This window comes from Apodemus sylvaticus, chromosome 8, assembly GCF_947179515.1.
Source record: "Apodemus sylvaticus chromosome 8, mApoSyl1.1, whole genome shotgun sequence".
Taxonomy (NCBI): domain Eukaryota; kingdom Metazoa; phylum Chordata; class Mammalia; order Rodentia; family Muridae; genus Apodemus; species Apodemus sylvaticus.
The window spans coordinates 83181562-83209218 of NC_067479.1; the positions used below are offsets into that span (position 1 = coordinate 83181562).

The 27657-nt window shown below is 42.2% G+C and overlaps 1 protein-coding gene across 1 annotated transcript; it reads right to left on the reverse strand.

Moving 5' to 3' along the window:
* Positions 1 to 18123: 18123 nt before the first annotated feature.
* Positions 18124 to 27064, reverse strand: Ptgdr (prostaglandin D2 receptor). Its single transcript, XM_052191735.1, has 2 exons — positions 26124 to 27064; positions 18124 to 20148 (listed from the first exon to the last, which is right to left on the reverse strand). The coding sequence occupies exons 1-2, from the start codon at positions 26964 to 26966 to the stop codon at positions 19918 to 19920; spliced, it is 1074 nt and encodes a 357-aa protein (XP_052047695.1). The 5' UTR covers positions 26967 to 27064; the 3' UTR covers positions 18124 to 19917.
* Between the last annotated feature and the right edge of the window lie 593 nt (positions 27065 to 27657).

The following is a 27657-nucleotide window of genomic DNA, read 5'->3' on the forward strand; positions in this document are numbered from 1 at the left end:
CAAGTCAACCCCCAGCCTCCACATGCACCCACACCCACACAGGCATTCATGCACACAAACACCCATGCACACTAGAAAACTACAAAGTTCTAGAACCCTTAACATTTTGGAAATTATATGCCTATATATGATGTACATACACACACATACTCCAAATAAACATAATTGAGTGCTCTGTGTTTATGTGTGTATATGTGTGTGCGTATCCAACTTACAAAATAAAGGATTGTGCAACAGGTACAGGAAGAAAATGAGAGTCATGTATCTGACTGAGTATGGGGAAAGGCCTAAGCCACAGGAAAATAAAGTATCTAAGGCACCAGATCCCTAGTATATCAGCCTTCCTGACCATCGGTGGAGCTGAGTTCCCCACACAGCATGGCCTGCTGAAAATGTAGAGAGCATTGCCAGTGTTCTAAATCCCTCAAAATGGGAAAGAGCTTGCAAAACATACTCTGCTACACACAGAAAACTGTTAGATAAAGAAAACAAAACCGAATTCATTAACCCTGAAGGATTTCAGAAAGATACCAGGATTTCAGCCATAATGTACAGAATGAACTAATCCTTTGGAAAAACAATCAGATAAGCAAGAAAAACACTGGGGCCTCAAGGGTGACCTGCTTCTTCTTTAGTTCCTGCTAAATCCTGTTTGTTTGATACTTGATATTTTACTTGAGATTTCCTCCAACTGCACTTAGGTCTCTAAGTGCCTGTGGTTGTTGAGTGGTTTTCTGTTTGTTTCCCTCATTGGCACTGGTGTGCTCTAGCGGGTTTCCCATTCCTTCTCTGCAGTGATGCTTGGTCCTGTGTCTTTTTATTCACTCTCTTGTGTCTGCTCTCAGGGGCTTATTTACCCAAGTAGTCTGCTGCAGTTTTGTGCTCAGAGGCTTCTAGGAGGAAATTCTCTGCCAGCTGATTTTCTCTTGTTCCTCCAGGGTTAACAAGTCACCCTGTTTGTCATTTCCTAAGAACCAAGACTGGGCATGTTCTCAACAGCTGGCATTAATCTCTCAATGATCAGACATGACTTGGGTCAAGAGATCCCAGGCATGGCTGCTAGTGGATACCTGCTCAGGGCTCTCTGGTGAGCTCCAAGTCACCATTTGGATCACAGGGATGAGAGCACAACCACAGCTATCTACAACTCACTTTGAGGGTCCTAGGAAGGAAAACCTGTTTGTATACTTAAAGTCTCTCATCTCTAATTTGTGCCTTTGGCACCTGTCACCAGTCATCTAATTACTATACAAAAAATACTCTTATTGTTTAGAGATCCCAAAGGTCTTAAATGCTCATTAATTAATCTTTCCCAAAAATACAAGACAAATATTATTCTGAGTACTTCATCATTTTGGGAATCATAATATTTTATGAGATATCTGCTCTAGCCAGAGGGTAAAAAACTCAACATCTATTTATTACCACCATCAGTATTATTATTTTCTTTCCTATTTACCATGAATTTTCAGTTTCAAAGACATAAACCCAGTAGTCTAATGGCTCAATCCCCTGGGTACTCTATACCACAGATTTAAGGATTCTTCATTGAGATTTTAGTTTTTGGTTTTTCTTTTCACTTCTTTGAATTGTTACTGCTTATAAACTTGCAAACTTGGTATGTACAAATATAAGAGATTCTGAGTATATGTACTAAAAGAATGATTATGTAACTAATGTTTGCTTTGAAGAGCCTCTGGTGTCCTGTGAGTCTATATCACTTGATGCTCTGGTGGTAAAGCAACTGATGATCTGAATAGCCTTTTTCCCTTTTAAAAATCATATTTATTTAAAAATCATATTCATTCATTCATTCATTCATTCATTTATTATCTGATCATCTATGTCTGCATGTACATGTTATGTTGTGCATATGAAGACAGAGGACAACTCAAAGGAACTAGTTGCTAGGTTCCTTCCTCTACTGTTTACTACTTTATTTCCTGAGGTGGGATCTCCCATGGAACTAGAAGCTTGCCCTTTGATTGCCTTGCTAGCCATCTTGCCCTGAAGATCCTGTCTCTGCTTCCTGAACCTTGCATGGGATTACAGGTGAGCCGTTGGACTTATTCAAGCTCTGTCCTCACACTTCTATGGTAAGCACCTTATCCAATAAGCCATCTTCCCAACTCTGATGCACTAGCTTTGTTCTGTCCCCTATACTTTGAAAGTACTAATTGCTAGGTCCAATTTAAATCTTTAAACACTAGCCCTTTGTACAGGTTCTACAGGTTAGAGTACCCATTCCTTTTGAAAGGAAAAAAAAATTTTTTTTTCAACTTGAGAAAATTCACTTGAAAGATGAAGAAAGGTGGAAACCTGAGTTTTTCTGGTTTGTAAGGACTATTTTACATCACTATAAGCTATAGATTTTTAGTTTTCTTGAATTCGTTGTACCTACTGTGTATTGTACCTATTGTTCATTGAACTGTGCATTCTGTGGTTCTAGTCAGTGAAAAATGCTAAGTGTTTTTAATTTCTTTTTCAAATCCCAAGTCTAAATTAACTGTAGTTCATTTTTTAATTTTATATATAGATATAGATATAGATATAGATATAGATATAGATATAGATATAGATAGATATAGAAATAGAGATAGAGATAGAGATATAGGTATAATATCTATCAGGTAATGTCTGTGTATTATCTTATTAATAATTACTGATCTTTTTATAATTATTTAACAGTTATTCAGGGATTGTGACACATATTATTGACTGGTACAGACTACAAACACTAAAACATTATGGTGTCTTAAAATGGAGATTGATTAATGCTTCTCAATACTACCTTTCCCATTCCCATACCCTTCTGTCAATCTCAGAATATGAACAGGTCTTCTTCCCAGGTTTAAAAAGCATGCTTCCCAAGGTTTTCATTTCTTCTTTTCACACCCAGAATTATCCTCTGCCTCTTTTGATTCACAGTTCCTGCATCCCTGCTTCTCCTGTAGTCTGATAATTACCCTACACTGGGATCTTAACTCCCATCAGCAACTTCCCAATGACAAATCCCGTGAACTCAGTCCTCATTTCTCCTGATCACTCTGTAAGACCTGAGCCATTTATGCTCTGGATGATTCTGCTAATTTTCCACCACACAGCACTGATCTTTTCTTTCTTCCCAACCACCTTATCATGCTATAAAGTCAATTTTAAATTCTCATCACCATAACTAGGCTATTTGTTATTTTTTTTTGGTTTACATATGATCCAAATGTGTGTTCCCAAGTTGTCACTAAAAAAACCCCATTGTCATTCTGAGGCCCAAGTTCTTCCCAGGTTCAGTCAGGTCAAAGAAAAGGATTGGAGACTAGATAGCATGAGGAAGTCTAGACTTCCGCTATACAACGACACACACCTACACAGGAGACCAGAAAACATAGTTTATGTGCCTGCCTAGGATGAGGACATTGGTCTGGTAAATGACAAAACAGTCTCTGCCATAACCAGACATAGCTGTCACTCAGCCACCCAGCTCTGCCGCGGCCACATCAGCAAGCATAGCTGTAAAGACTTCGTAGGCACGGCTCCCCAGTTCAGAGCATTCCAGGGCATGAAATCTCAGTGTTCCTTCCTCACCATTTACCAAAGCAGACCTATGAGTCAACATTTCCCTTTCTTCTTCTTATTGTCATAACCCATGGGTTAATTTGAACTGGGTCATAATCCGAAGCAATTTCCCAATCACCACCACCCATGAACGTTTGCAGCTGGAAAAATAATACTAGACACTGAGATAAAAGAACAGGTTAGTTCAGGTATGTTTGCAAGTCCCCACCAATGCTCAAACTTACAAAATCTTAGTGATGTTAATTACTGTTCATAATAATGAATTTCCAAAGATAAGAAAGATAAAGTTGAGGCTTTAAAGACAAAAATCCCAGTGTCTTGCTGTGTAGAGCAACAATTCTCCTGTCAGTTTAATTCACTCTGAAACACCACTCAGAATCCTTTCTCTTACTGCTGACATGCTCTTGTCTTCTCAAGTTCATAAACTTGGCTGGGGTTTTCTGTTTGTGGTTGAATAGTGTTCTATTGATAGATAATCTTTCTGAGGGTGGCAGCAGAGGCTGAAAGGTTTCAGGTGAGGTGTTTCCTCACTTGTCTTGATGGGTTTTTTTTTTTCCTATCCTGGTCAATGAGATGGCAACCCTACTTTGGTTCCAATTTACAAGGAAATCATGGCAGAGAGGGTTGGTGAAGAAACTGCTGCTTTAGAGATCATGTTTGGACAACCATACTAAATCAGCAGCTCCCAAATTGTAGCCCACAGGCCAGTTGTGCTCCTGTTGCTGTTCTCCAGCTTCAACATCAGTCCCTAGACAGTATCCTGACACCTGTGTACAAAGCTTTAGATGTAAAAGCTTTATATGAGATTCACAAGTGACTTCCTGCACACAAGGTATGTAGACACTTCTGTTCAAGGGTTTCCTGAGGCCTGTGACTATTACTTTTCTGTTTAAAGATGGAAAACCTGTGGGGGGTTTTTCTGGAATCACTGCTTCCCACTAGCTTACTTGCAGGCCCCACTTTGCTGAGTTCATCCACCTTCTGAAAGACATTGTGGTGTCTTAGCCACAGCCTTTGTGCAATTCAATTAAAGATATGTTTTAGGTTGTGGGGTAGGGGTGGGGATGGGGCCATGCTTTAAAAAAACTCTTTCTCCCAAAACTTGTATGATACATAGAAACTAAAGTCTACTTTACATCATGAGATCTGTGGCATCAATATGGCTCCAGAATGATCATGACCTTAGACTGTGCATCTGGGAACTGAAATGAAGATGGAGTGCTTATATCTAGAGCTCTAAGGAAATGATGGACAGTGTGATCCATCCACCTGGAGTTCTCTAACCCTAGTCTGCAGGTTTTTGGAGTGATCTATGTGAGAGGCTAGGAGGGAGTCAGACAGATCTCTGGTAGACAGACAGGAACAGGAGCCACAAATGGATCATAGGTAAGGTTTGCAAACTTCCAGCTTATTCTTCAGACATGTGACTGAAGACAGGCACATTTCCCCCACCCATGTGTGCACGTGCACATTCTGAAGGAAGAGCTAGACAAGTTCAAGGCTGGAGCAGGACCTGTTTACTCCAAACTTGTGGACCTACCAGCCTCCCTATCTTGGTCCAAATTAACAAACACTAAATTAGGGGAGGGAGATCCTTCACAGACCCTTAAACCCAGCCTCTGGGAGAGGCGGGGCTTCAGCTTTCCTGGTCCCCCCCCCCCACCTCGCCCCTAATAAAAGCCTTTCTTTACCTGCTGATTCTGTCTGCCTGGTCTAAGACTTTCCCTGGCTCTCCCTGTTACACTGGAGATTTTTCCTATCTTCAGTTTCCTGAGTGACAGAGAAGACAAGCTCCATCATGGCCGAGTCAGTACCACACGTACTATCCGTGGAGCAGGAATCAACACCCCTTGTGCACAGGAAGTCTCAGGCTTCCCTAGGGCCTCTTCCCCCTTTTCAGGTCCTATTCATCATTAACATGTCCCAATTTTAGAATACTTAATTCTGTTTTCAACTTATAGAACAGCTTTAGGGAGCAGAATGCTGTCAGAAAAGTGTAGCTTAGTGAAACCCAGTGGTGGGAGTTGAGATGCAGTAGATTTAGGTTTGCGATCTGGATGAGGACTGATGGTCAGAAACTCAAAACAGGGACAGTAGAGGGCAAGCAAATAGAACAAGTTGTAGATTAACTGGGGTTAAGTCTCTACCTGGAGAAAGAACTGTTGATTCCTGAATCATGGTGTTGATTTGTTTTTAAGTTCATACTGTGAGGAGCTATTGATTGCTTTGTTTGTTTGTTTGTTTGTTGAGCTGAAGACCTGGCCTGAAACAACAGCGAAGATCCACCTAACTGAAGGTGTTGGGAACAGATGATGCTTCATGCATACTACATACTAAAAACCATCATATCTGTGTTTATACTTACAGACACCACTGCACATTAGCAAATTGGTGAAGTAAAAGATATCAATAGAAAAAAAAAGATATCAATAGAAATCACCCACACAGAGGAATGTTCTCTTAAAAGGAAATGCACCTTTATGTGTTCCCACCAGTTGTCAAACACATCACTAATGATGTCTCAATGGCAAAGGGCATTACAGCTGCTTACAAACATTCACTTCTATATCATCAAGATACTGTGGGCACCCCAGAGATGTATAGGTTTCTCTTTTATCACTACCTGAGCTTCTTTTGGTTTTGTTTTTTGAGATAAGGTTTCTCTGTGTATCCCTGGATTTCCTGGTACTAGCTCTGTAGAGCAGCTGGCCTTGAGGTCAGAGATCCACCTAATTTTACCTCCTGAGTGCTAGGGTTAGAGATACAAGCCATCACAGACTGACTTTTTTGTTTTTTATTCACTGCCTGAAAATTTATAGTTCATATCCTCGTGATTGGCTAATTTCACATGAGACTTTCACCACTCATTTGCATGACCTTCTACACATGGAATAGCAGGAACAAACAGGAAACTTCAGGATTGTTTCCTTCAATGTTTTCTATAGTGTAAAGATCAGATTTCCACTAATCAGATTTACTTAGAAATTCTAACCATGGAGTATTTGTGAGGAAGATATTTTTAGAGTGAGCCAATGGTAGGCTCTTGAAATTTCAGAACTGAAAAAAAGGCATAAGCACTTTATCCTGATGGCATGTGGAGAGCAGTTTAAAATGATCAGAAACTAACCAGTTAGCCAAGTGCTGAGAAAGTGAGTGGATGTGGGTGGGGAACAGAGACACCAGCAGGATCTGAGACAAGAACATGTTTCCCATGTTCTGTTCCTTTTCCGGAAGATAACGTGTTTCCATCTATCACTGTGAAATGATGACAATAACTGATTGGCATGAGGAGTTTATTAATTTATACAATATTAGCAAATAACCTGTTTGGACTATGTTGCTGGTCTGAAGGGACTGGTAAGTGGGGGGAACTACAATAGTGATGTAAAGAGGGGTTTATATATACGGCAGTGACTGCTCCTTCATGATTAAGAGCAACACTTACAAGAGCACAGGGGATCTGTTGAAAATCACAGCTTTTGTTTTTTGAAATATAGTTTACCAAGTTTGCCAGGTGAAGAGGAGCCATTTTTCTGCCCACTAGCCTGTTTACAAGTGTTTAAGTCAGCATGGAGCCCATTCTCAGGCTACATACATAGCTCCTGGTATTTTTATATATTTACTTACAGATAACAGATAAAATTCTTAGAGCAGACATCCTAGTTCCCAGTAGCCTAAGACAGACACATTGTAGAATGGTTGGAGTCAGTTGTTTAGTGAGACTAGAAGTGCTTTCTTTTATAGATAATGGTCAGTATTCTATTCCCACATTCAAAAGCTAACATAGCCCCAAACATAAAACACTCTACCCATAACACAAAAGCACAGGAGCCACATTCTTTTTAAATCACAACATTCCAGAACACAAACTTGTCTTCTGGAATATCTACAGAGATGCCAGCTTCTGAAGTCCAATTCGTTATTTGAGAGGGCAGTGTGGGCAGCTCCATCTCATTCCCACTAAGTATAACTTACCAGTTCAGTCCATGTGTTGTGACTGAGGAGAGGGACAAGTGTATTAACAATGCAGAACAGAGCTTAGAAAACATATCTGAGAAGGGGAGTCCCTGGGGCAGGGTCCTTATCTGCATCCCTTTCTCCCTGAGGATAAATAGATGACACCAACCAGAAGCATCCATATGAACCAGAGAAGAGCTATTTCTACGCTTCTACAAGTCAGATCTTTGAGTAGCCACTGTCCATGGCATCCTTTTCCAGGTGCCCCTTCTATATCTCTTCATGAGAGATCAGAAGGCTCCAACTTTGGCTGTGCATCCACATTAGGATTTAGCAGTTCAGCATTTATGTCAGAACTCACTGTCAATGCTGCCTCTAACTGGACAACATTCATGTTTCTGTCCTAGCCCTGCCTCAGTTCCCCCAGGCAGCCTTTTTACTCTTCCCTGAGACCGTCCAGCTGTTACTGCATTTATCTTTGTGCTCATAAAATGCACAACTACAGAATGAGAGCGTCTATTTGTACTCCTGACAATGACATCAAGAGACTATTTTATAACTTAATGTTCCTACAGTCAAATTTAAGCAGCTGTCTTAGGTCGTTCTGACAAAAATGCCTTCCTCACCAGTCATGGAATATGCATTATGAAAAGCAATGCTATTCTGTCTTAGGTTGTTGGTAAAGCTTTGTGCAGAATCTTACCCATCCTTGGATGCCACCCTGTTAAATTAAAAACTCTGTCTGGGGGTCCATTTTTAGTTTCAAGCCATGTATTTTGGCCACCAACATGTTGATGTAGTTAAAGGCAAGTTTTATCACAATGGGCAGGAATAAAAGTACTCCCAGGACAAGAAGGGCTAGCATGATCAAGGTATATATACCATTCTAAACGCTTGCCAATGATGGCAATACTGAGCTCAGGCCATAAATAATTTCATCAGCAATATCTGCACCATTGAAGCTTAGCAGAACAGCGTTCTTTAAATTCATAATCTTGGTATGCAAACATCCAGAGAGATCTTAGAATTATGCCAAATACCCTGCAAGTGTCTTAGAACTTTTCCCCAATTATAGTGTCTGTCATTGTAAACTTTAAAAGTAACACAAATCCATTGGTATTTAGCATGTCACTCGAGATGGCTTCTTACTCTTAAACTCTGAACCTCCTCTCCAATAATTCAAATAGTATCATAAAGAACATCAATTTGAAATTCCAACATCAATAGCCTTCCAAATGAACACTATTGTTTCCAATATGGGATTGATTTCTAGACTAGTCCATGTTTGAGTCAGAATAACTGGTCACATTAAAGGGAAGAGAAGAGTCATAACTTCTCTATTTGATTAAGTTTTTGAAGGCAGTTTCCACAGTCTCCGTGCTCTCTGTCCTACAAGGTCTAAAAGCTTGAGGCAAGGCAGTTTGTCTGGTCTGAGATATAGGCAAGCAAAGGTGGGTCAGGGACATATGCCCCAAACAGCTTCCCAGTCACTATTGTTAGGGCAGTCAGCAAGCTTAGAGTCAGCATCTCTTTCTTTGTCTGTGCGTCAGCATGTCTCACCAATCACTCTTGCAGCTAGCATGATCCTCCAGCATCCCATGGGAAAAACCACAAACATGCCTCTACCCCATGTTAATACCTGATAGGGCCCGTGTCATGCCAGTAAGCCGGTCCTTCCATTTCACCTAGGCAGAAGTATACCTAGTTGTAGGGTGCCATAGACACTCAGCAGACAATTCCTTGGCATACAAATTTTTAAAATAAAAAGAACATGGTTTAAATAATTGTGTGGTGTGCAGGATTATAACCTCCCCTTTTTATTTTATGAAGATATTGTTTTAAGGTTCCAAAACACCTGCTTCACAATGCCTTGTTCTTGAGGAGTATAACAAATCCCAGTAATAAGGGTAATATTAAATTGTGGACAAAATATGTCAAATGATTGACTGCAATAGCAAGTTCTATTATCAGTTTTAATCTGATTTGGAACACCAAGCATGGAAAAAACAGCTGCAGTTGCAGAAGCAGAAGCAGAAGCAGAAGCAGTGGAAGTAACTTCCCCTGCCTGCTTGCACTCGCTCCCCTTTGCATGAACTCTCGCACCCACTGGGCCAGAGATCTCTGTGGAAAGCCTCTGGTGCACAGGCCCACAGATTCCCTCCAATTCTTAGGGATAGCATTCTTAACATTTGTATTCCTGTAGCACTGCTCAGCTTTGGCCCTTCTTTTTTCCTCCCTCCCTCCCTCCTTTCCTTCCTTTTGTCTGTGCTAGACAAGTGCTCTGACATCAGGCTGTCACCCCACATTTGAGTTTCTTTTCATAGGTCTAAATCTGACCTGCCTAATTACCCAATCAGAGCACAGGATTGTTTCTGTGCTTGTTTCCATGTCACTTTCTTATGGCTGTTCTATTGAGAAAGGCTCTCAATACACAGCCCAGACTTAACACAATCTAGAAATCCTCCTGCTTTTGCCTCTTAGTTCACATCACTTTCATCTGAAATGGGATTAAAAGCTCAAATTTCATCACATCTACCTAGCACTGGCTACTATGCTTTTTAAGATGTTTTGCTAGTTTAGGGGGCCAGTGTTCATTTGAATCAATTTGACTTTGGGTTGGCAAAAATTTTGCTGAATTGATGGACTTTATTTCTTCTCTATGAGAGTTTCTGAAAACCTGGTTCTTATTTTGTTCTTCAGGGCCCGCAAGCCTAGAGATTAGAGAGATACCAAAGGAGAAGGTTCTAGTAAGAAACCTTGTCCCATAAGCTCAGGCCTAAAGAGAAGGATAAAGATGAGTTAGAAGTAAAGTATTTTTACACTTTGTTCATGAGGAGAATACAAATCAGCCAGACAGAGAGAGGACAATAAAGAAAAAGAGAGTCCTGTCCATGAGACCGCATAGGCATCTTCTGGTTGGAGTTCTCTGTGAGCTTCTAGCCCCAATGTCATCTCACCTGGATGTTCTAATAATATCATGCCTGCTTGAGTTTGGAGTTGTTCAAGATCAGACCTAGTACCAGTGTTGTAACTAGTGTTCTATTGCTGCGAAGAGACACAATGACACATGGCAACTCTTGCAAAGGAAAATTTTTAATAGGGACTGGCTTACATTTTCAGGGGTCTAGCTCATTATTGTCATGGGAAGAAGCATGGTGGTATGCAGGAAGCCATGGTGCTAGAGAGATAGATGAGAATTCTATATCCGGATCAGCAGACAGCAGGAAGGGAGCCTAGTTTCTCCATTTGAACCCTGTAGGAATGAGCTGGAGGGGCCAGAGCCAGGGTACTGCCTGGAGTACATTACCCCTCATGAGGTTGGTAAGGAGCCTAATCACATCCACTGCTATGTCCCTCATCTGGTTGGTGGAGTCTCATGGCCCTAACCCGGTTGCTGTCTTGGAGTGACTCTTTTGGATTGTCATTTGGTGGTAGGCTGGCTGATGGCAGACATTTTATTAGGTTAGATATGGGCCTGGCCCAGAAGACATACCTCATAATGGGTTATTTGAGTGTTATAATCCACTTAACAGCAGTTCCCCTGAGGATATCCATTACAATGTCTAAGATATAAGTTAGTAACAGTTCCTGGCACAAAATCAATTTATTTATTAGAACAGTTGTAGCAGCAACTGCTCACAAACAAGCAGGCCAAAGAGGATCGAGTCTTTTTGATAGACAGGTCACTAGCCTCGTCCAGGGTCACAGTGCCAGAAACATCCATCATATCCATCCTCCTCCACAAAACTCCCTCTAGGCCTGTGGACACCACCTACAATACCACTCTTATTGCTAGTATCACCATAACAACAGCAGCAACAGCTTGCAGCACAGCTGCTGCCAAAAGAAGGGTGCAGCATGGATGGCCCAGCGTGACCCATGAGCCTGTGGGAACTGCATGCCATCCCAGGGGCAGCAGTAGCTGTGGTCCCAGGAGGGCTCGCTCCCCTTTCTTTTTAGATCCTTTTCTCTAATCAATAGAACTGACAGAAGCACACAGAGAGATACATGGTAAGGACAATCAGGGTCACCACCATGCTTTCATGCACCTGAAGAGACCATCTGGACCCCAGACATAAATCTTCACCACCTACACCTCATTTGCATTCTAAACAGAAGGTGCCTTAACCAGACTTATCTAGCAGTGATAAACCAGGCAACTTTCAGTGTTGTTCCCTTTAAGGGGGTGGGTGGGGTGTCAGACTCTTCAAAAGCATTGGGTAGCAGTTCCTCAGTTGGAATCCTGAGACTGTGGAATATCTCAGGTTGTGCAACCCTAGGAGTTCTTGACCATCACATTCTTTCCAGTGTCAGGAGGTTCCAAGACCTTCAGTGTGTCAAGGTTTGGACTCTGAAGATGGAGGTGTGTTATTGAGAGTGGTTTTTGATGTTTCAAAGGGCCCCACAATTCCCAGTTAGCATTTTGCCTTCTACTTCTTCATTAACATGGGAGCTCTCGGGTGTTCATACCCCATATTCTTGCTCTAAAACTCTGAAACTGTAAGTCCCCAATTAAATATGTTGTTCTATGTGTTGCCTTGGACACCTGTCCTATTACAGCAATAGAAAAGTAACCAAGACAGCTTAAAATGGCAGCACTTGGTAACAGGATTGTGTGACTTTTAATTTTTAACTTTGTCTCTTCTTTCCAATTAGGTTCCCGGTACATCCTAAATATGAAACCATCACGATACTTTATGAGCTTGACTGAAAAGATACTTACTTCTTGATTTTCTTGATGATGCTTGATCTTCTTTCTTAGTTTTAGCTTTCTGGTAATAGAAATAACAACAAAAATCAAGTCTTTTGATTTTCCAGATTTTTTGCCAGGGCATGGTAAATATTAGAAACCTTCATTGTGATGATTTTCAAGACTAGACTGATTTCTGAACCCTAGGATTTCTCAAAGAATGGAATGTTCCCCTTGTCAACAACAGATGAGACCTGATGATTCCTTTAACTAAGTTAGGCAGTTGTGAAAGGCAGATAGAAGAACCCCATACCCAACTTCAATTAGCTGTGAACTTAGCTTTCTTCCATTCTGGGAAGAGAAAGCCATCTATTCCAGGCAGTCCAATGAGAGAAGGCGATTGGCCTCATCGGGAGACTAGACACATCAGAGCTAAAATTTGCATTTCTGATAACTTCCAGGTAATGAAGCTACTGTTGCTTGTCCAGGCCACACATTCTGAAGTGTTGGTCTAACATGCCTGGCTGGTAAGTGTGGGGGTTGTTCAGGTTTTGGTCTTTATGGAATTTCTACTTTCCCAAAGGTCTAGGAATACATGGCAAGAAGGCTTGAGAGACTACATGAATAACTTGTTTTCATAGTTTACGTGGTGGCTAGTGTTTGTTGATGGTCAACTTGACAGCACCTGGAATTGCCCTGGAACCGCAGCTCTAGGCACACACGTGGAAGATTATAAGGTTATTAGCTCTATTATATAAGGTATTACTAGATCAGGTTAGCCTCTGGACATGCCTGTGAGGGACTGTTTTGATTTGATTACATTGAAGTGTGAAGACCCCCCCCCCCACTATGGGTGACCAGCATAGGGGACTGGATAAGAGGGAGGAAGTAACCTGAGGACAGCATCTTCCTGTTTCCTGCCTGCAGTCAATACAAGCTCTCAAGCTCCTGCTGTCTTGACTTTCCTTTAAATGTTGCTTTTGTAAGCTTATTTAATCACAGCAACAGAAAAGTAACAGAGACAATTAACTTTTACTTAGCCTCCTTAAAATCCACAGGACTCTCAACCAGGAGCCATGACCGATGGTCCAGGAATACTGGGAATATAGGGGGAAGAGACAAACACTCTTTTCAAAGTGCTTCTGCTTTCCTAGCAGTTTATGGAACACAGAAACTCAGAGGGAGAAAGTGGTACACTGCCATAGAACTGAAAGGACACAGACCCCTGTCACCTGGTGGCTCCCTTAAGTCACATTGTGAATCCCACGAGTCACATGATAGATCGCATGTGTCACATGGTAGTTTCCAAGAGTCACATGGTAGGATCCCAAGAATCACATGGTGGTTCCCTTGAGTCACATGGTAAATCCCAAGAGTCACATGGTGGGACCCCAAGAGTCACACAGTGGATCCCATGAGTTCTGCCTCTTAAGCCACTGTGCACTTATTTTCTCTTTCCCTGCCACCTGAATCCAGTTCCAGCTTGCCTGCATCTTCCTGACATGTGTGATGGTAGAAACACTTTGATTTCCCATGAATTTCTGCTTTTCCCTTTGTATTCTGATGGCCACGTTGCTTGTTCAAAAAATACCATGCTGTGATATATTTACTCCTGGGTCTATCCTATAGCCACATAGTGAGTTTCAACCATTAAAACTTAATGGTTTGAATTGTGCTTTGCCTAACATTAGTTTTTTCTTCACATTTAAAGGACAGAACCTTTGATTCATTTTTATCTTTGAATGGAGTCTTACAACTAAGCTTCTCCGGGCCTGTACATACAGAGTCTCTGTGTCCCCTTTCAAGCACATAAATCATAAAATGCCCCTCCCTCTGATTCAGTGGGCTCTATAGCAGGAACATCCAGGGCCAGACTCTTTATAGATTCATTACATCCTTAGCTTGTCCAGTAAAAGACTGCAGCACTGTATCGGGCATGGCACACTGTTCTAATGCTCCCTGGTGCCCTTGCCTGCCCCATTCACAGCCCACATTCTAGTGTGAGCCCCCACCTCCATCCATCACACTGTGCTCATTTCAAGGCCTCCAGTTGCCAGCATGCAGCCCCTCCCAGAACTCTCACTCCTATTGATGACCCATCCATTACTTCATGATGTGAAAGCTGCTACTCTTTCAGCCCCTTCTCTGGGAGGTTTTGGTCTTGAATCCACTCTCTGGATGGATGAAGCTGCTAAGCCTGCTGTCTGTCTTCAGGCTGCCTGCCTCTGCACACTCTGATCCTTCAGACCCAGAGCTTGCCTTTGATGCCTTTTCCTCTTATTTTCTCAGCTCAGTTCTAGGCACCTTTTCAAACATGCCTTCATGAAAAGGAAATACTTATCATTATTTGCAGATGACATGATAGTCTACCTAAGTGTCCCAAAAAAACTCCACTAGAGAACTCCTACAGCTGATAAACAACTTCAGCAAAGTGGCTGGTTATAAAATCAACTCAAGCAAATCAGTGGCCTTCCTATACTCAAAGGATAAGCAGGCTGAGAAAGAAATTAGGGAAATGACCCCCTTCACAATAGCCTCAAACAGTATAAAGTATCTTGGGGTGACTCTTACCAAATATGTGAAAGATCTGTATGACAAGAACTTCAAGACTCTGAAGAAGGAAATGGAAGAAGACCTCAAAAAATGGGAAAACCTCCCATGCTCATGGATCGGCAGGATCGATATAGTTAAAATGGCCATTTTGCCAAAAGCAATATACAGATTCAATGCAATACCCATCAAAATCCCAACTCAATTCTTCACAGAGTTAGAAAAAGCAATTAACAAATTCATCTGGAATAACAAAAAACCCAGGATAGCTAAAACTATTCTCAGCAACAAAAGAAATTCTGGGGGAATCAGTATCCCTGACCTCAAGCAATACTACAGAGCAATAGTGTTAAAAACTGCATGGTATTGGTACAGTGACAGGCAGGCAGATCAATGGAACAGGATTGAAGATCCAGAAATGAACCCACACACCTATGGCCACTTGATCCTCGACAAAGGGGCTGAAAATGTCCAATGGAAAAAAGATAGCCTTTTCAACAAATGGTGCTGGTTCAACTGGAGGTCAGCATGCAGAAGAATGCGAATTGATCCATCCTTGTCTCCTTGTACTAAGCTCAAATCCAAATGGATCAAGGACCTCCACATAAAGCCAGACACTCTGAAGCTAATAGAAAAGAAACTGGGGAAGACCCTTGAGGACATCAGTACAGGGAGAAAGTTTCTGAACAGAACACCAATAGCATATGCTCTAAGATCAAGAATTGACAAATGGGACCTCATAAAATTACAAAGTTTCTGTAAAGCAAAGGACACCATCAAAAGGACAAATCGGCAACCAACAAATTGGGAAAAGATCTTCACCAATCCTACATCAGATAGAGGGCTAATATCCAATATATATAAAGAACTCAAGAAGTTAGACTCCAGAAAACCAAACAACCCTATTAAAAATGAGGTACAGAGTTAAATAAAGAATTCTCACCTGAAGAACTTCGGATGGCAGAGAAGCATCTTAAAAAATGCTCAACTTCATTAGTCATTAGGGAAATGCAAATCAAAACAACCCTGAGATTTCACCTTACACCAGTCAGAATGGCTAAGATTAAAAATTCAGGAGACAGCAGGTGTTGGAGAGGAGGTGGAGAAAGAGGAACACTCCTCCACTGCTGGTGGGGTTGCAAATTGGTACAACCACTCTGGAAATCATTCTGGGGGTTCCTCCAAAAACTGGGCACCTCACTTCCAGAAGATCCTGCTATACCACTCCTGGGCATATACCCAGAAGATTCCCCAGCATGTAATAAGGATACATGTTCCACTATGTTCATAGCAGCCCTATTTATAATTGCCAGAAGTTGGAAAGAACCCAGGTATCCCTCAACAGAAGAGTGGATACAAAAGATGTGGTATATCTACACAATGGAGTACTATTCAGCCATTAGAAACAATGAATTCATGAAATTCTTAGGCAAATGGATGGAGCTGGAGAACATCATACTAAGTGAGGTAACCCAGACTCAAAAGATGAATCATGGTATGCACTCACTAATAAGTGGATAATAACCTAGAAAACTGGAATACTCAAAACATAATCCACACATCAAATGAGGTACAAGAAGAACAGAGGAGTGGCCCCTTGTTCTGGAAAGACTCAGTGAAGTAGTATAGGGCAAAACCAGAACAGGGAAGTGGGAAGGTTTGGGTGGGAAAACAGGGGGAGGGAAGGGGACTGATGGGAGTGGGGGTCCAGAAAAGGGGAAATAATTTGAAATGTAAATAAATATATCAATAAATTTAAAAAAATCAAAAAAAAAAAGAAATACTTATCATCTCAGATCTTAGAAAATGTAAAGAATGATGGGGAAAATGCCCGTGGATAAGAGAAACTGTGATTCATGCTTTCTTTGATTTATTTTTGTAAGTTATTTTATTTATGCACATATTTATTAGTCACACCTGGAAGTAGTTTTTATATAAACGTATATTTGAATTTTGTTTGCTTAGTCTTTATACTGGTAGTTTCTTCCTTTCCTTTCCTTTCCTTCCTTTCCTTTTCTTTTCCTTCCTTCCTTCCTTCCTTCCTTCCTTCCTTCCTTCCTTCCTGTCTGTCTTTCTTCTGTCTTTCTTTCTTTCTTTCTTTCTTTCTTTCTTTCTTTCTTTCTTTCTTTCTTTCTTTCTTTCTTTCTTTCTTTCTTTCTTTCTTTCTTCCTTCCTTCCTTCCTTCCTTCCTTCCTTCCTTCCTTCCTTCCTTCTTTCTTTCTTTCTTTCCTTCCTTCCTTCCTTCCTTCCTTCCTTCCTTCCTTCCTTCTTCTTTCTTTCTTTCTTTCTTTCTTTCTTTCTTTTTCCTTTCTTTCTTTCTTTCTTTCTTTCTTTCTTTCTTTCCTTCTTTCTTTCTTTCTCTACCTAAAGTAAGGCTACAGTTTTTAAAATGTATTTCTGACAGTATCTTAGTTCTTCTTTTGCAGTAAAATTTCAGATTGGAAATGCTGGCACCCTAGATCTTTTTATTCTCTTAGTGTATACATAGTAAGGCTATCAGGAAAGGGTGTAGAAGCTGACAAACTTCCCAGAGCGTCATGAATATTTGCATCTCAGTAACCTCTCTAAGTTGTAGGCCGCTGTGTTTTGCTTGGTCCTCCATCATTTAATTCACCCTTTGCATTTCTTTATTAGGCTGCATGGCTTTCTGCATTTCTTAGTGATCCGTGTTCCTTCTGTGGACTGTCTTTGAAGGTCCTTTCAATTTCAGTTGTCACTTTCAGTGCTTTAAGGAAACATCTGCTCCCTGGGGAGTTCTTCAGACAGGCTTGCATGTAGCTCTGTGGGGACATTTTACCCTGCATGAGCTCTTTACTACAGAGAATCTCCATTTGCATTACAACCGCTCAGTCTTGTCTCCCACCAGTGGACAATGAGCGACTCACACCTAGCCAATTGCTCTGCATGAGGTCTGTGTCAGTGATTTAATAAGTTAATGATCAATGAGGATCCCTGCACAGTGGGCTGTAACTGGACATGGCTATCATCAGGGCAGTTTATCAGCATTTCATGTATATAAAAAATAAGCTATTGGATAAGCCTAGGAAACTTTGTTTAAGATAAAATAAACCATATTTTGGAAAATTCACACTTGCATGGCTAGCAAATGAAATATCACTGGCAATTATTGGCTCATAGGGGAAAAATCACCTTTTATATCAAAAAGCAACTTTCTGCAAAAAAATCTTATAAAATTTCATTTATTGATTCATCTGGTCTTTATCAAATTCTCTAGACAATTACCATAGCATACCTTCTAAAAATAGGACACACAAAAAAAGATGCACTCCTCAGACCAAAAGAAAAAAAAGTCATCATTCAAATTAAACATAGAAACACAAGTTAAACCACAACCAAAAACATTTTTCTTTGTGTCATACTCTCAATTTATACTTTCTTTATTCCTAATTTGGCTTTTTCACAGTTTTGCTGCACACACACACACACACACACACAGGGACATACATACATACATTAGCTAAGTTAATACCATCTCTGAGGTCTCAGGCAAATCAGAGTTGAGAAAATTGGTTTCTGCTGAACTCTTTCTTGTCTTTGGAAGCAACTGCCTGCTGCAGTCCTTGAGACCATTTCAGCATCTGAGTGTCAGGACGCTCTGGGACTCAGAAACTCTCTCCTATCCCCATCTATTGCTTTACAAATGCAGAAAGCGCTTGCTGTGAGCTCCAGCTAGAATAATCTCTCCCAGCAGGGCCACTCCCTATCCCCCATCCCATCCACCCACACACACTTTTATCCATCCCTTGTGTTGCTGACCCCTGTGATCTCAAAAGTGAATAATTAAAGTGCTCCCAGTGTTTTCCTGAGCTGTGTATTGATCTGGTTTGGCTAGCACAGCTCACAGCAGCCAGAAGTTACATCACATTCCCTCTCCTAAGAGCAGAGTGAAGCTGTGAGAGGCAGGTGTGAAGGCCATTGCCACCACCCTCCATAAAGGCTATGTCCTGAGTGGGCCTCTTACTGTGCTCAATGCCCTGGGAGTTGACAGAGCTGGAATTGGTAAATAACACAGCTCTTTGGTAAGTCATACACCAGTGTTCTCCCAAGAGACATACATCCTCTTCTTCAAAGAAAACATCAATGTGAAAATGAAAGTTTCTTGAATTGAAAATCTCCGACTCATGCAAATTATTGACTCCCTCTGCCATCCCTGCATCCAGACCAGACTTCAAAAGATCAATTTCCTTTTTCCACTTTGAGTTGTTGGCCCTAGTTACGTCTTGCCTCATTTAACTACACGGGAGTTGCAGGTCTTTACCTGTAGCAGTGAGCCCCTGAAATGGTCTTTGCAAATGCCTGACCTGATCTGGTTTCCCAACTCACTCCTCTGAAATATATCTACGATTCAGATTATTCTTAGGCCATCTGACAAAAACAAACAAACAAACAAACCAATAACAAAAGGAGGAACAATGATACAAAATAAGTTAGGCTTTACTGTAAAAATTTGCGGGCTGTTGCAAGGTTTCTTCAAGAATACCTACCACAAAATTCCAAACAGTGAGGCAGTGTCGATTCTACCATAAAAACCCACAGGTGTCAAGGCTGCTGTAAACATTTAGAGCCATCAGGCACAAGTGTTGAGACAATTAAAACCACTGCTACAACACTGTTAACATTGTTTACAACATACAAAGTTTAGTTGCTGTTAATTACACATTCTTTTAAATGGACCAAAGGGTTTATAGATACAGAGTGACAACATATTGTTAAATTGGTTACCTTTGAAATGTCTTAATTATGGAAGATATTTTATATTTACTTTTATTACTTTTAAGTCTCTCTCTCTCTCTCTCTCTCTCTCTGTGTGTGTGTGTGTGTGTGTGTGTGTGTGCGCGTGCTCACATGTGGTTATATGCACATGAGTGCAGGTGCTCATGGTGGCCAGTGGTGTCAGATTCCCTGGAGCTGGAGTTACAGTGGTCGTGAGGCACCTGATGTGGGTGCTGGGAATCAAACTTGGGTCCTCTGGACCTCTGGAAGAGAAGCAAATGTTCTTCAGTGCTTAACCATCTCTCCAGCTCCCCATGGGAGATAATTTTTAAGGATTTAAATTGTAAGACTTTTCCAACCACGGTTCTTTGAATGTGTGCTGGAATTTCAGATAACCAGAGCATGCAAAGCCTTCATAAGGTGGATTCCACATTATTTCGCCAGGAACAGCTGCGCCAGTTTCTGTAGATCAGAGGTCTTTTGAAAACCTTGTGAAATAACATCCGGAATACTGAAGTCCTGAAAATGATGAAGATCCAGGGGTCCACGATGGAAATCACAGACAGAAAACGCAAGGCTTGGAGGTCTTCCAGTTCTTCTTCAGCTCTGTCCACAAGTTTAAAGGCTCCATAGTAAGCGCGATACTGTTGGGGAGGAAATATCGTCACACAGATAAAGGATGACATCCCACAGATGAAGAAGGCTGATGTCACAGAGATAAAGATAAAGAAGGCTGACAGGAGGAAAGAATGCCGTTATTTTGTTAGTCTTAGCCTGGAATTCTTACCCTATGGCTGGATGTGCATCAGGAGCCTGAGGGAGGGACATCAGGGAGACCCATCTGACTGACTTCCTCAAGGCTGTTCTACATTCTCTGGTTTCCAGGATGTTGCAAGACTACAAAGACCCCAGGCTTCCCCACATAAAATCTTTTTTTTTAATTTTTTAAAGTTTTTCTATTGGTTATTTTATTTATTTACATTTCAAATGTTTTTCCCTTCCCAGTTTCCCTTCCGCAAACACCCTATCCCATCCACCCCCCACCCCCCCACCCCCCCCCCCCGCCCCCTGCTTCTATGAGGGTGCTCCCCTACCCACCCACTCCTGCCTCACCGACCCTAGCATTCCCCTATGCTGGGGACTTGAGCCCACACAAATTCTTTAGCTTTATATGGATATTTTATTCAGTCCTGCCTACCTTCTGTCCACTATTAGTTTACTTAGAAGTAACTAGCAGATATATGGACATACCAGTGGAATGGGGTTTTGAATAGAAGTAAAAGGCAAGAAATATGATTATTAAAATTTATGAGGTGACCAGATGAAAGTCCTGGCCATCTCATGTAAATTGGTCTTTTTCTTATATTTTTGGTTGTGAGCCTATCTTTTAAAGGCTGAGCCATCTCTCCTGTCCAATTGGTCTTTTTTCTAAGGTAGATTCTACATGAGGTGGGAGTAGGAGATACCCAGAGATAGATGCCTACTTACCTGTGTCCAGCCTCCTTCTAGGCCTTCATGTCACCTGGGTCCCTGTAGTTTCCTCAGGGTTCTGTGCAGTGCCTCAAATCATGACTCTCCCTGCTGCCCTTCAGGTCACATTGCTACCTAGATTGGCACAACCCCAGACCACCATTCTGAGGCTGGATGCTTTTTCTTATAGCATTAGACTTCCCATACCTACTAGATTCTAAATCCACAATGAAACAAATGACCCTAATGGAACACAAACTTCAGAAATCCAATATTAGTAGGGGTAGTTGTGGTTAAGAGCACTGAAGGTAAAAGCACACAGGAACATCTCTCAGAAAAGATACAGGTTCCTAGAACCAATCTCCTTAGCCTTTGAGCCCCGTCTCTGCATCATTTCAGTGGTCTTGGCTATTTCATTCCACAGCACAAGGAAGCTGTCTTATATTACATTCATCTGATACTGATATGTGGACACTGTCTCTCTTCATTCCTGCTTCATAATGCCAGTAGTTATGCTATTGACTAGTGACCACTTAGACCCTTCACTTCCCTGGCCTTGTTCTATGTCTTTAAGGGTTTCATGTTCTCCTTACAAAAGTCTTGTGGGTAAAGACAGTTGTTGTCTTCCTTTTACAAACCTGGATATGGGTTAAACAGCTAAATAGCACTGTCCACTTCAAATCCATTTCAAATATTACCCCTTCTAGGAGCCTCTTTGAGATGGTGGCTAAAGGTCTAAGCATTCAGGTTAGAGTCCTCTCTTCATTTACTTGGCTTTCAGGGAAGATGTGGTTTTCCTAGTTTTGCAGGAAGAACACCATGCCTGCTCTCCAGGATTCTCAGTAAGTTGGAATGAGATGGTGTGAAGAAAACTTTAAGAACAGGTTCTGGTATATTATAAACACTTGATAATTAACTTGTGTATTATTTTCTCATCCAGATGTGCCCCACTAATCTTCCAAGCTCTCCTTTGGCCTCAATCATTCTTCTCCCTTCTAGTCTGTGCAGACGCATAGGATGTCTGTCTCTTTGTGTATCTCACTCAGCTACAGAGCATGCTGGATGAGGTTGGTAGGATGCCGTCTGGTATCTACTGGATGGATAGGGCTCAGACCACAACTTTATGTTGATTTTAGAACCAAACATTTCACAGATATAATATATATTTGTTAGTTTTCTCCTCAGAGAGGAGAGTGGTGAAATGTAATTCTAAGCAAAATTCCAACCATGTAAGAATGCTTGATAAAGGAATCGGTCTTGTATAATTAAAAAAAGAGTACTTTAAACTTTTAAATTAAAAATATACTTATTTATTTTATATGTTTAGGGTTAGGGGCATCGTAGCACACATGTGGAAGTCAAAAATTAACTCATGGGAGTTTGTTCTTTCCTTCTATCCTGCACATCTTTGACTCATGTGTATTTGCATGCGCACATACATGTGTGTCTGTGTGTGTCTGTGTGTCTGTGTGTGTATGCACACATATATGTGTGTGTGGACAAGCACTCATACATATGCACATAGTTAAAAAATTAAAATATTCTGAATGTAAAAAGAACATTGATTTGAAAGAGTGCCCTCAGGTATTCAGCAACCATTGAGAAAAATGTTTCTGTTGTCAACTTGATGGTATTTTACAAGGATGCTGGGGATTCAAACTCTGGTCCTCACATTTGCATGGCAAGCTCTTCTCCAACTAAGCCATCTCCCCAGCACCCTACAACTACATTTTATAAGGTGCTTAGGTTTACTATATGATGATAGATATAGATTCAGATACTATCCATTTAGATACAAGTTATATGGGTCTTTAGTATTTTTTGAGAGTATTAAGAGGTCTTTAAATGCCCAGCAGTGCTGGTTCATCCCTTTAACCCCAGCACTCCTCAGGAGGCAGAGGCAAGTGGATCTCTGAGTTTAAGGCCAGCCTGGTCTATGACCTTGTCTTCAAAATCAAACACAAAACAAACAGAAAGAATAGAAAAGAAAAGAAACAAACAAACAAAGAAGTTCAAAAAGGAAAAAGAAAAAAGAGGTCCTTAGAACACAAGAAGTTTGCGGAGTGCTGCCTTAGAATAGTACACAGTCTCCTGAGGAGATCAAACTACCTGATCACTAGGCACTAACAATAAATGAGAGCCCTATTAGTAACCATGCTGGTGTTAATTTGTTAGGCTAGGCACTGGGTTCTGTGGTACACACACACACACACACACACACACACACACACACACTTATTCCAAATTGTTTAGAACTACAAAACTTCTTGTTTTTCCCTAGAATGCAGAATATATGCAAACCTACTAGACTTTGTTATCGATCCCCTCCGAGTATAATAGCCTCAATTTTCATGAGATGCCAGTCTCATACACCTGTGGTCTAAAGGTGTCATTTTGAAACAGGCACACTGTTTTGGATTCTAGTAGGGGGAATTTCCCACTTTAAGCATGACTTTAAAACTCAAAATGTTTTAGATGGTGCATCATTTCGGATTTTCTGCTCAGAAGCACTCAGTGTGGGCTGGGAAATGGCTCGGTGTGCAAATCTCCTATGAAAGCTTGGGGATCAGAGTTTGACTCCCCAGAGCTCATGTAAAGCTAATGGTGAGGCACGTCTGTAATCCTATTGAATCCTGGTTGGATTTTTGGTCAATTCAAAAGGTCAGAATGTGGTTCTAAACCTCCCTAATGCTACAACCCTTTAATAAAGTTCCTTTTGTTGTGGTGACCCTGGCCATAAAGTTATTTCATTATAACTTTGTAACTGTAACTGTATTTTGCTACTGTTATGAATCGTAATCTAAATATCTGATATACAGATTATCTAATGTGTGACCTCTAAATAGAACATGGCCCACAGTTTGAGAATCACTGAGGTAGAGTTCTCTAAGAAGGCAGAACTTCAACTTACAAAATGCTATAAGCAAATCTGTGGAACATTATTTAATTAGTGATTAATAGGGATGGGCCCAGGCCATGGTGGATGACACCACCCTGGGCTAGTGAACATGAGCTGTATATGAAAGCAGGTTGAATAAGCCACAGGTAACCTATATAAGTAGTGATCCTCAGTGCTCTCCACTTCAGTGACTGTTTCTAAGCTCCTGCCTTGAGTTCCTGCCCTGACTTCCTTCAATAGATTGTGCCGTGGAACTGCAAACTGAAATAAATCTTTTCTCCTCAGTTCCTTTTGGCCATGGTGTTTTATCCCATCAACAGAAATATGGCAAGACAGGAGGCTGCTGGCTAGCTAGTGTGGCACACACACAAGCAAACAAAGAGACCCTGTGTCAATCAAGATGGTGGGTGAGCATCAACATCTGAGGTTGCCCTCTGGCCTCCACATGTGCATCACGGAATGCATATGTCTGTGCTCATATGGGTGTGCACACACACATACATGCACACATCTCATACACAGAGCAAAGAAAGCTCTCTCTCTCTCTCTCTCTCTCTCTCTCTCTCTCTCTCTCTCTCTGTGTGTGTGTGTGTGTGTGTGTGTGTGATATTTTAAACCTTTGCTAATCCTACAGAACTAGTTTGGTTATCCCTCAGAGGTCAGGTCAGCCAGTAGCTAAGGCACTGCCACAGCTAGTGAGTGCTGAAACTTGATGCAGACCAGCAGCCAGTGCTGTTCCTCTGTCTAGGAATGATGGCTCCTGAGAGGAATGCTGCCTGGGTGACAGTTATCCAGAGCTTTACAAATTGTTTCACAAAATCACTGTCAAATATATTATTAGTTCCTGTAATTCTCACAGAACTGTAAGGCAATACAGACCCCCTTAGAGATGTGTCCAAGGGCTGTGTTCTTTCCTTGTTTACACTGTTTATTGAGTTATTCTCATTGAAACAGCCAAATGCTGCTCAATATTTTCATGGATTTAGCTATTGTTTGCTTTCTCCATAGGTTCGCTCCAACTAGTCTGGAGGTATTTTGTAAAGGCCCATAGAATAAAAAGTTTAGGTTTACAGGCCAAGATGCCAAATAATGGATGTTCTATGGATACTAATTGAACCACTAATTGAATTCTGAGTCATGTTTCTAGTTCCTCTTACAGTTTTTATTGTTGGCATTAAAGATATGATAACAATAACTGTGTACCTTTTAAAGTATATAGCTAATAAAAGAATTGAATTCTTTTAATAATTTGAACAGCTTAGCTTAATTGGGGCTCACGGTCTTTGGTGTCTTTTATCAAACTGAATACAAATATTTGTTTGCAAAAAAACAAAAACAAAACCAAAAAACCAAAAAACCCCCAAAAAACTCTTCTTAATTCCAGGCGGTATCAAGAACAAACAGCGACTAGGGCAGGCTTGGCCTCTGGGGTGCCATTTGGGAGCTGTTGATACAGTTTGTTCAAATATGATCCCTAAAGCAGCAGTTTCTTCACCAACCCTCTCGGCCCTCATTTCCTTGTATGTTGGAACCCAAGTGAGTAGGATTCCTTGCCATCTCATTGGCCAGGACAGAAACAAATCCCATCAAGACAAGTGAGGAAACAGCTAGCCACCTAAAACCTCTCTGCCTCTGCTGCTCGCTGCTCAGGTTTTGCTGCTGCCAACTCCCCACCCCAACCTGGGTGGCAGCTTCCAGAAAACCAGCGTTTTTCAGAACTAAATCTGTGTTTATCATTCACCTCTGTAATCCTCTTGGGATAAAGTAAACCCTTTCCTTTCCTTCTTCTCTCTCCAAACCAAAACACAGAGAGGAACTCCCTGACCAGTCCGTTTCCAATGCCACTAAATTAAAGGACAGGTCTCACGAAATAAGATATTACATAGCATGTGCTGAGGTGAGGAAATAGAGGACTAAGGTCTTGGGCAAAGAGATGGAGACCTCTTGGGACCAGAGAAGAGAGGAGGGGCGTGTCTGCTAATTGGAAAAGGTTTTGCTGAGATCAGGAGACACCACCGGACTGTCTGTCTAATCTTTGTTTGACATTCCCTCTTCTCCTTCTACACATGGAGTTCTGTACCTTAGGACTGTGTATGGAATTCACACTCCTGGGGGCCTTAAGCACAGGTTCTAAGTCCCCAGGCTCTGGATGTAACTCCTAGCCTTCCCAACCCACACCCCAACAAGTTCCCACAGGGTTCTTGCCTGAGGTGTCCCAGTTTCCTCAAACTTTATTGCCCAGCAACTCACAATTAAAGGCAGGGAACACATGGTGAAGAGCACTGTCATGAGAGCCAGCAGCACAAAGTGGTCCAGCTCCTCCAAAGGATGCAGGGACCCGTGCCTGTAGCCTGAGCCTGACTGGGTGCGGTCCCTGGAGCAGCGACGAGGATGGTGCCTCTGGCGCCTGTGCATGGCATAGAGGTTGTACATGGCACCCAGGTTGCACACTACGGTTGCGAGGACCAGCAGTGCCATGAGGCTGGAGTAGAGCACGGAGAAGCCTAGCACCGAAAACGAACGCTTCCTGTGGATCATCTGAATGAAGCACCAGGTGCCTGGACAGTACTGCACGAACTTCCCAAAGCCAGCAAAGGGGAGTGCACAGAAAGCCAAGCAGAAGGCGCCTACAACCGGCGCCACCAGCACTCCCCGGCGCAGGGTGATATGCCTTTGGTAGAAGAAGGGGTGTCCCAGAGACAGCCAGCACTCCAGCGCCATAGCCAGCAGCTGTAAGGTCGAGGCTAGCCCAAAGAAGGACATCAGGAAGGCGAACGTTTCACAAAACTGATTGCCCGAGGCAGGCAGCAGTTCTTTTAGGCTCCGGTTTTGCGCGTAGGCAGCCAGGACCATCGGGCTGACCAGACACTTGCCCAGCAAGTCGGTGACGGTCAAGCCACACACTAGCACATAAAAGACTGAGGGAGGCGCGTGCAGTGGCCCCGGTCGGCAGGTCCCCAGCCCCGAGCGCGCCAGCAGCACCAGCGCCAGGAGATTGCCCAGCAGCCCTGCACCGAAGAGCACACCGCCCATCGTCGCTGAGGAGCCCCTTTCCACCCAGGTGGATGTCTGACAGCGATAGGACTCGTTCATAGCCCTTGTCCCGTCTGATCGGAGGAAAGGCTGCAGCCAGCCCCTGTGTGAAGGAGCCCCAGGCTGCTCAGGGTGCAGCTAGGGAACAGAGAGGCAGCTCTGCGGGGTGGCTGGGTGTTGTTCACAGTCAGCCCTCCTATCTATGCTCCCAAGTAACACCCTTGAGGAGGGCAGGACTCCACCCCTGTGAGTATCCAGTGCTGCTGAGCTGGAAGCAGCTCTGCTACAATCTCAGTCTGATGCGCAGGGTCCTAAGGAGAGACCTGTACACAGAGTCAGAAGGAGAGGGGCACAGTACCCAGGATCTGAGTGTCCAAGGCTAGTCCTTCAGAGGAGGCAAGAGAATTGCAGGAGAGGAGAGGGGAACCTAGTAGAAGCCAGTGGGAAGAAGGAAAGCCCGGTGCTTGGTGGTGGCTATGAACTCTGCAGAAAAGCCAAGCAGGGAGCCCGAGAAAGGGCTAGATTTCCACCATTCTTGAGGCTTGACTCTGAATCTTTCTTAGATCGCTGCAATGTGGAGATTAATGATGAGGTAAGGAAACAGGGGCCTTGAAAAGTTAGGGGATCTGCTTCAGGTGGCAGACTTGGAAGTGGCTGGAGTCAACCAGGAATCAGGTGTTTCTTTAGTGCACCCGTCCATTTCTGTAGCTCCTTTCCCCAAGAGGCAGACCAAATTTCAGGAGCAGCTTTC

Coding starts and splice junctions, on each gene's coding strand:
- Ptgdr (XM_052191735.1), bottom strand. CDS start 26,966: ATGAACGAGTCCTATCGCTGTCAGACATCCACCTGGGTGGAAAGGGGC. Junction 20,149..26,123: donor TGTGTTCCCTGCCTTTAATT/GTGAGTTGCTGG, acceptor CCTCCCCAACAG/TATCGCGCTTACTATGGAGC.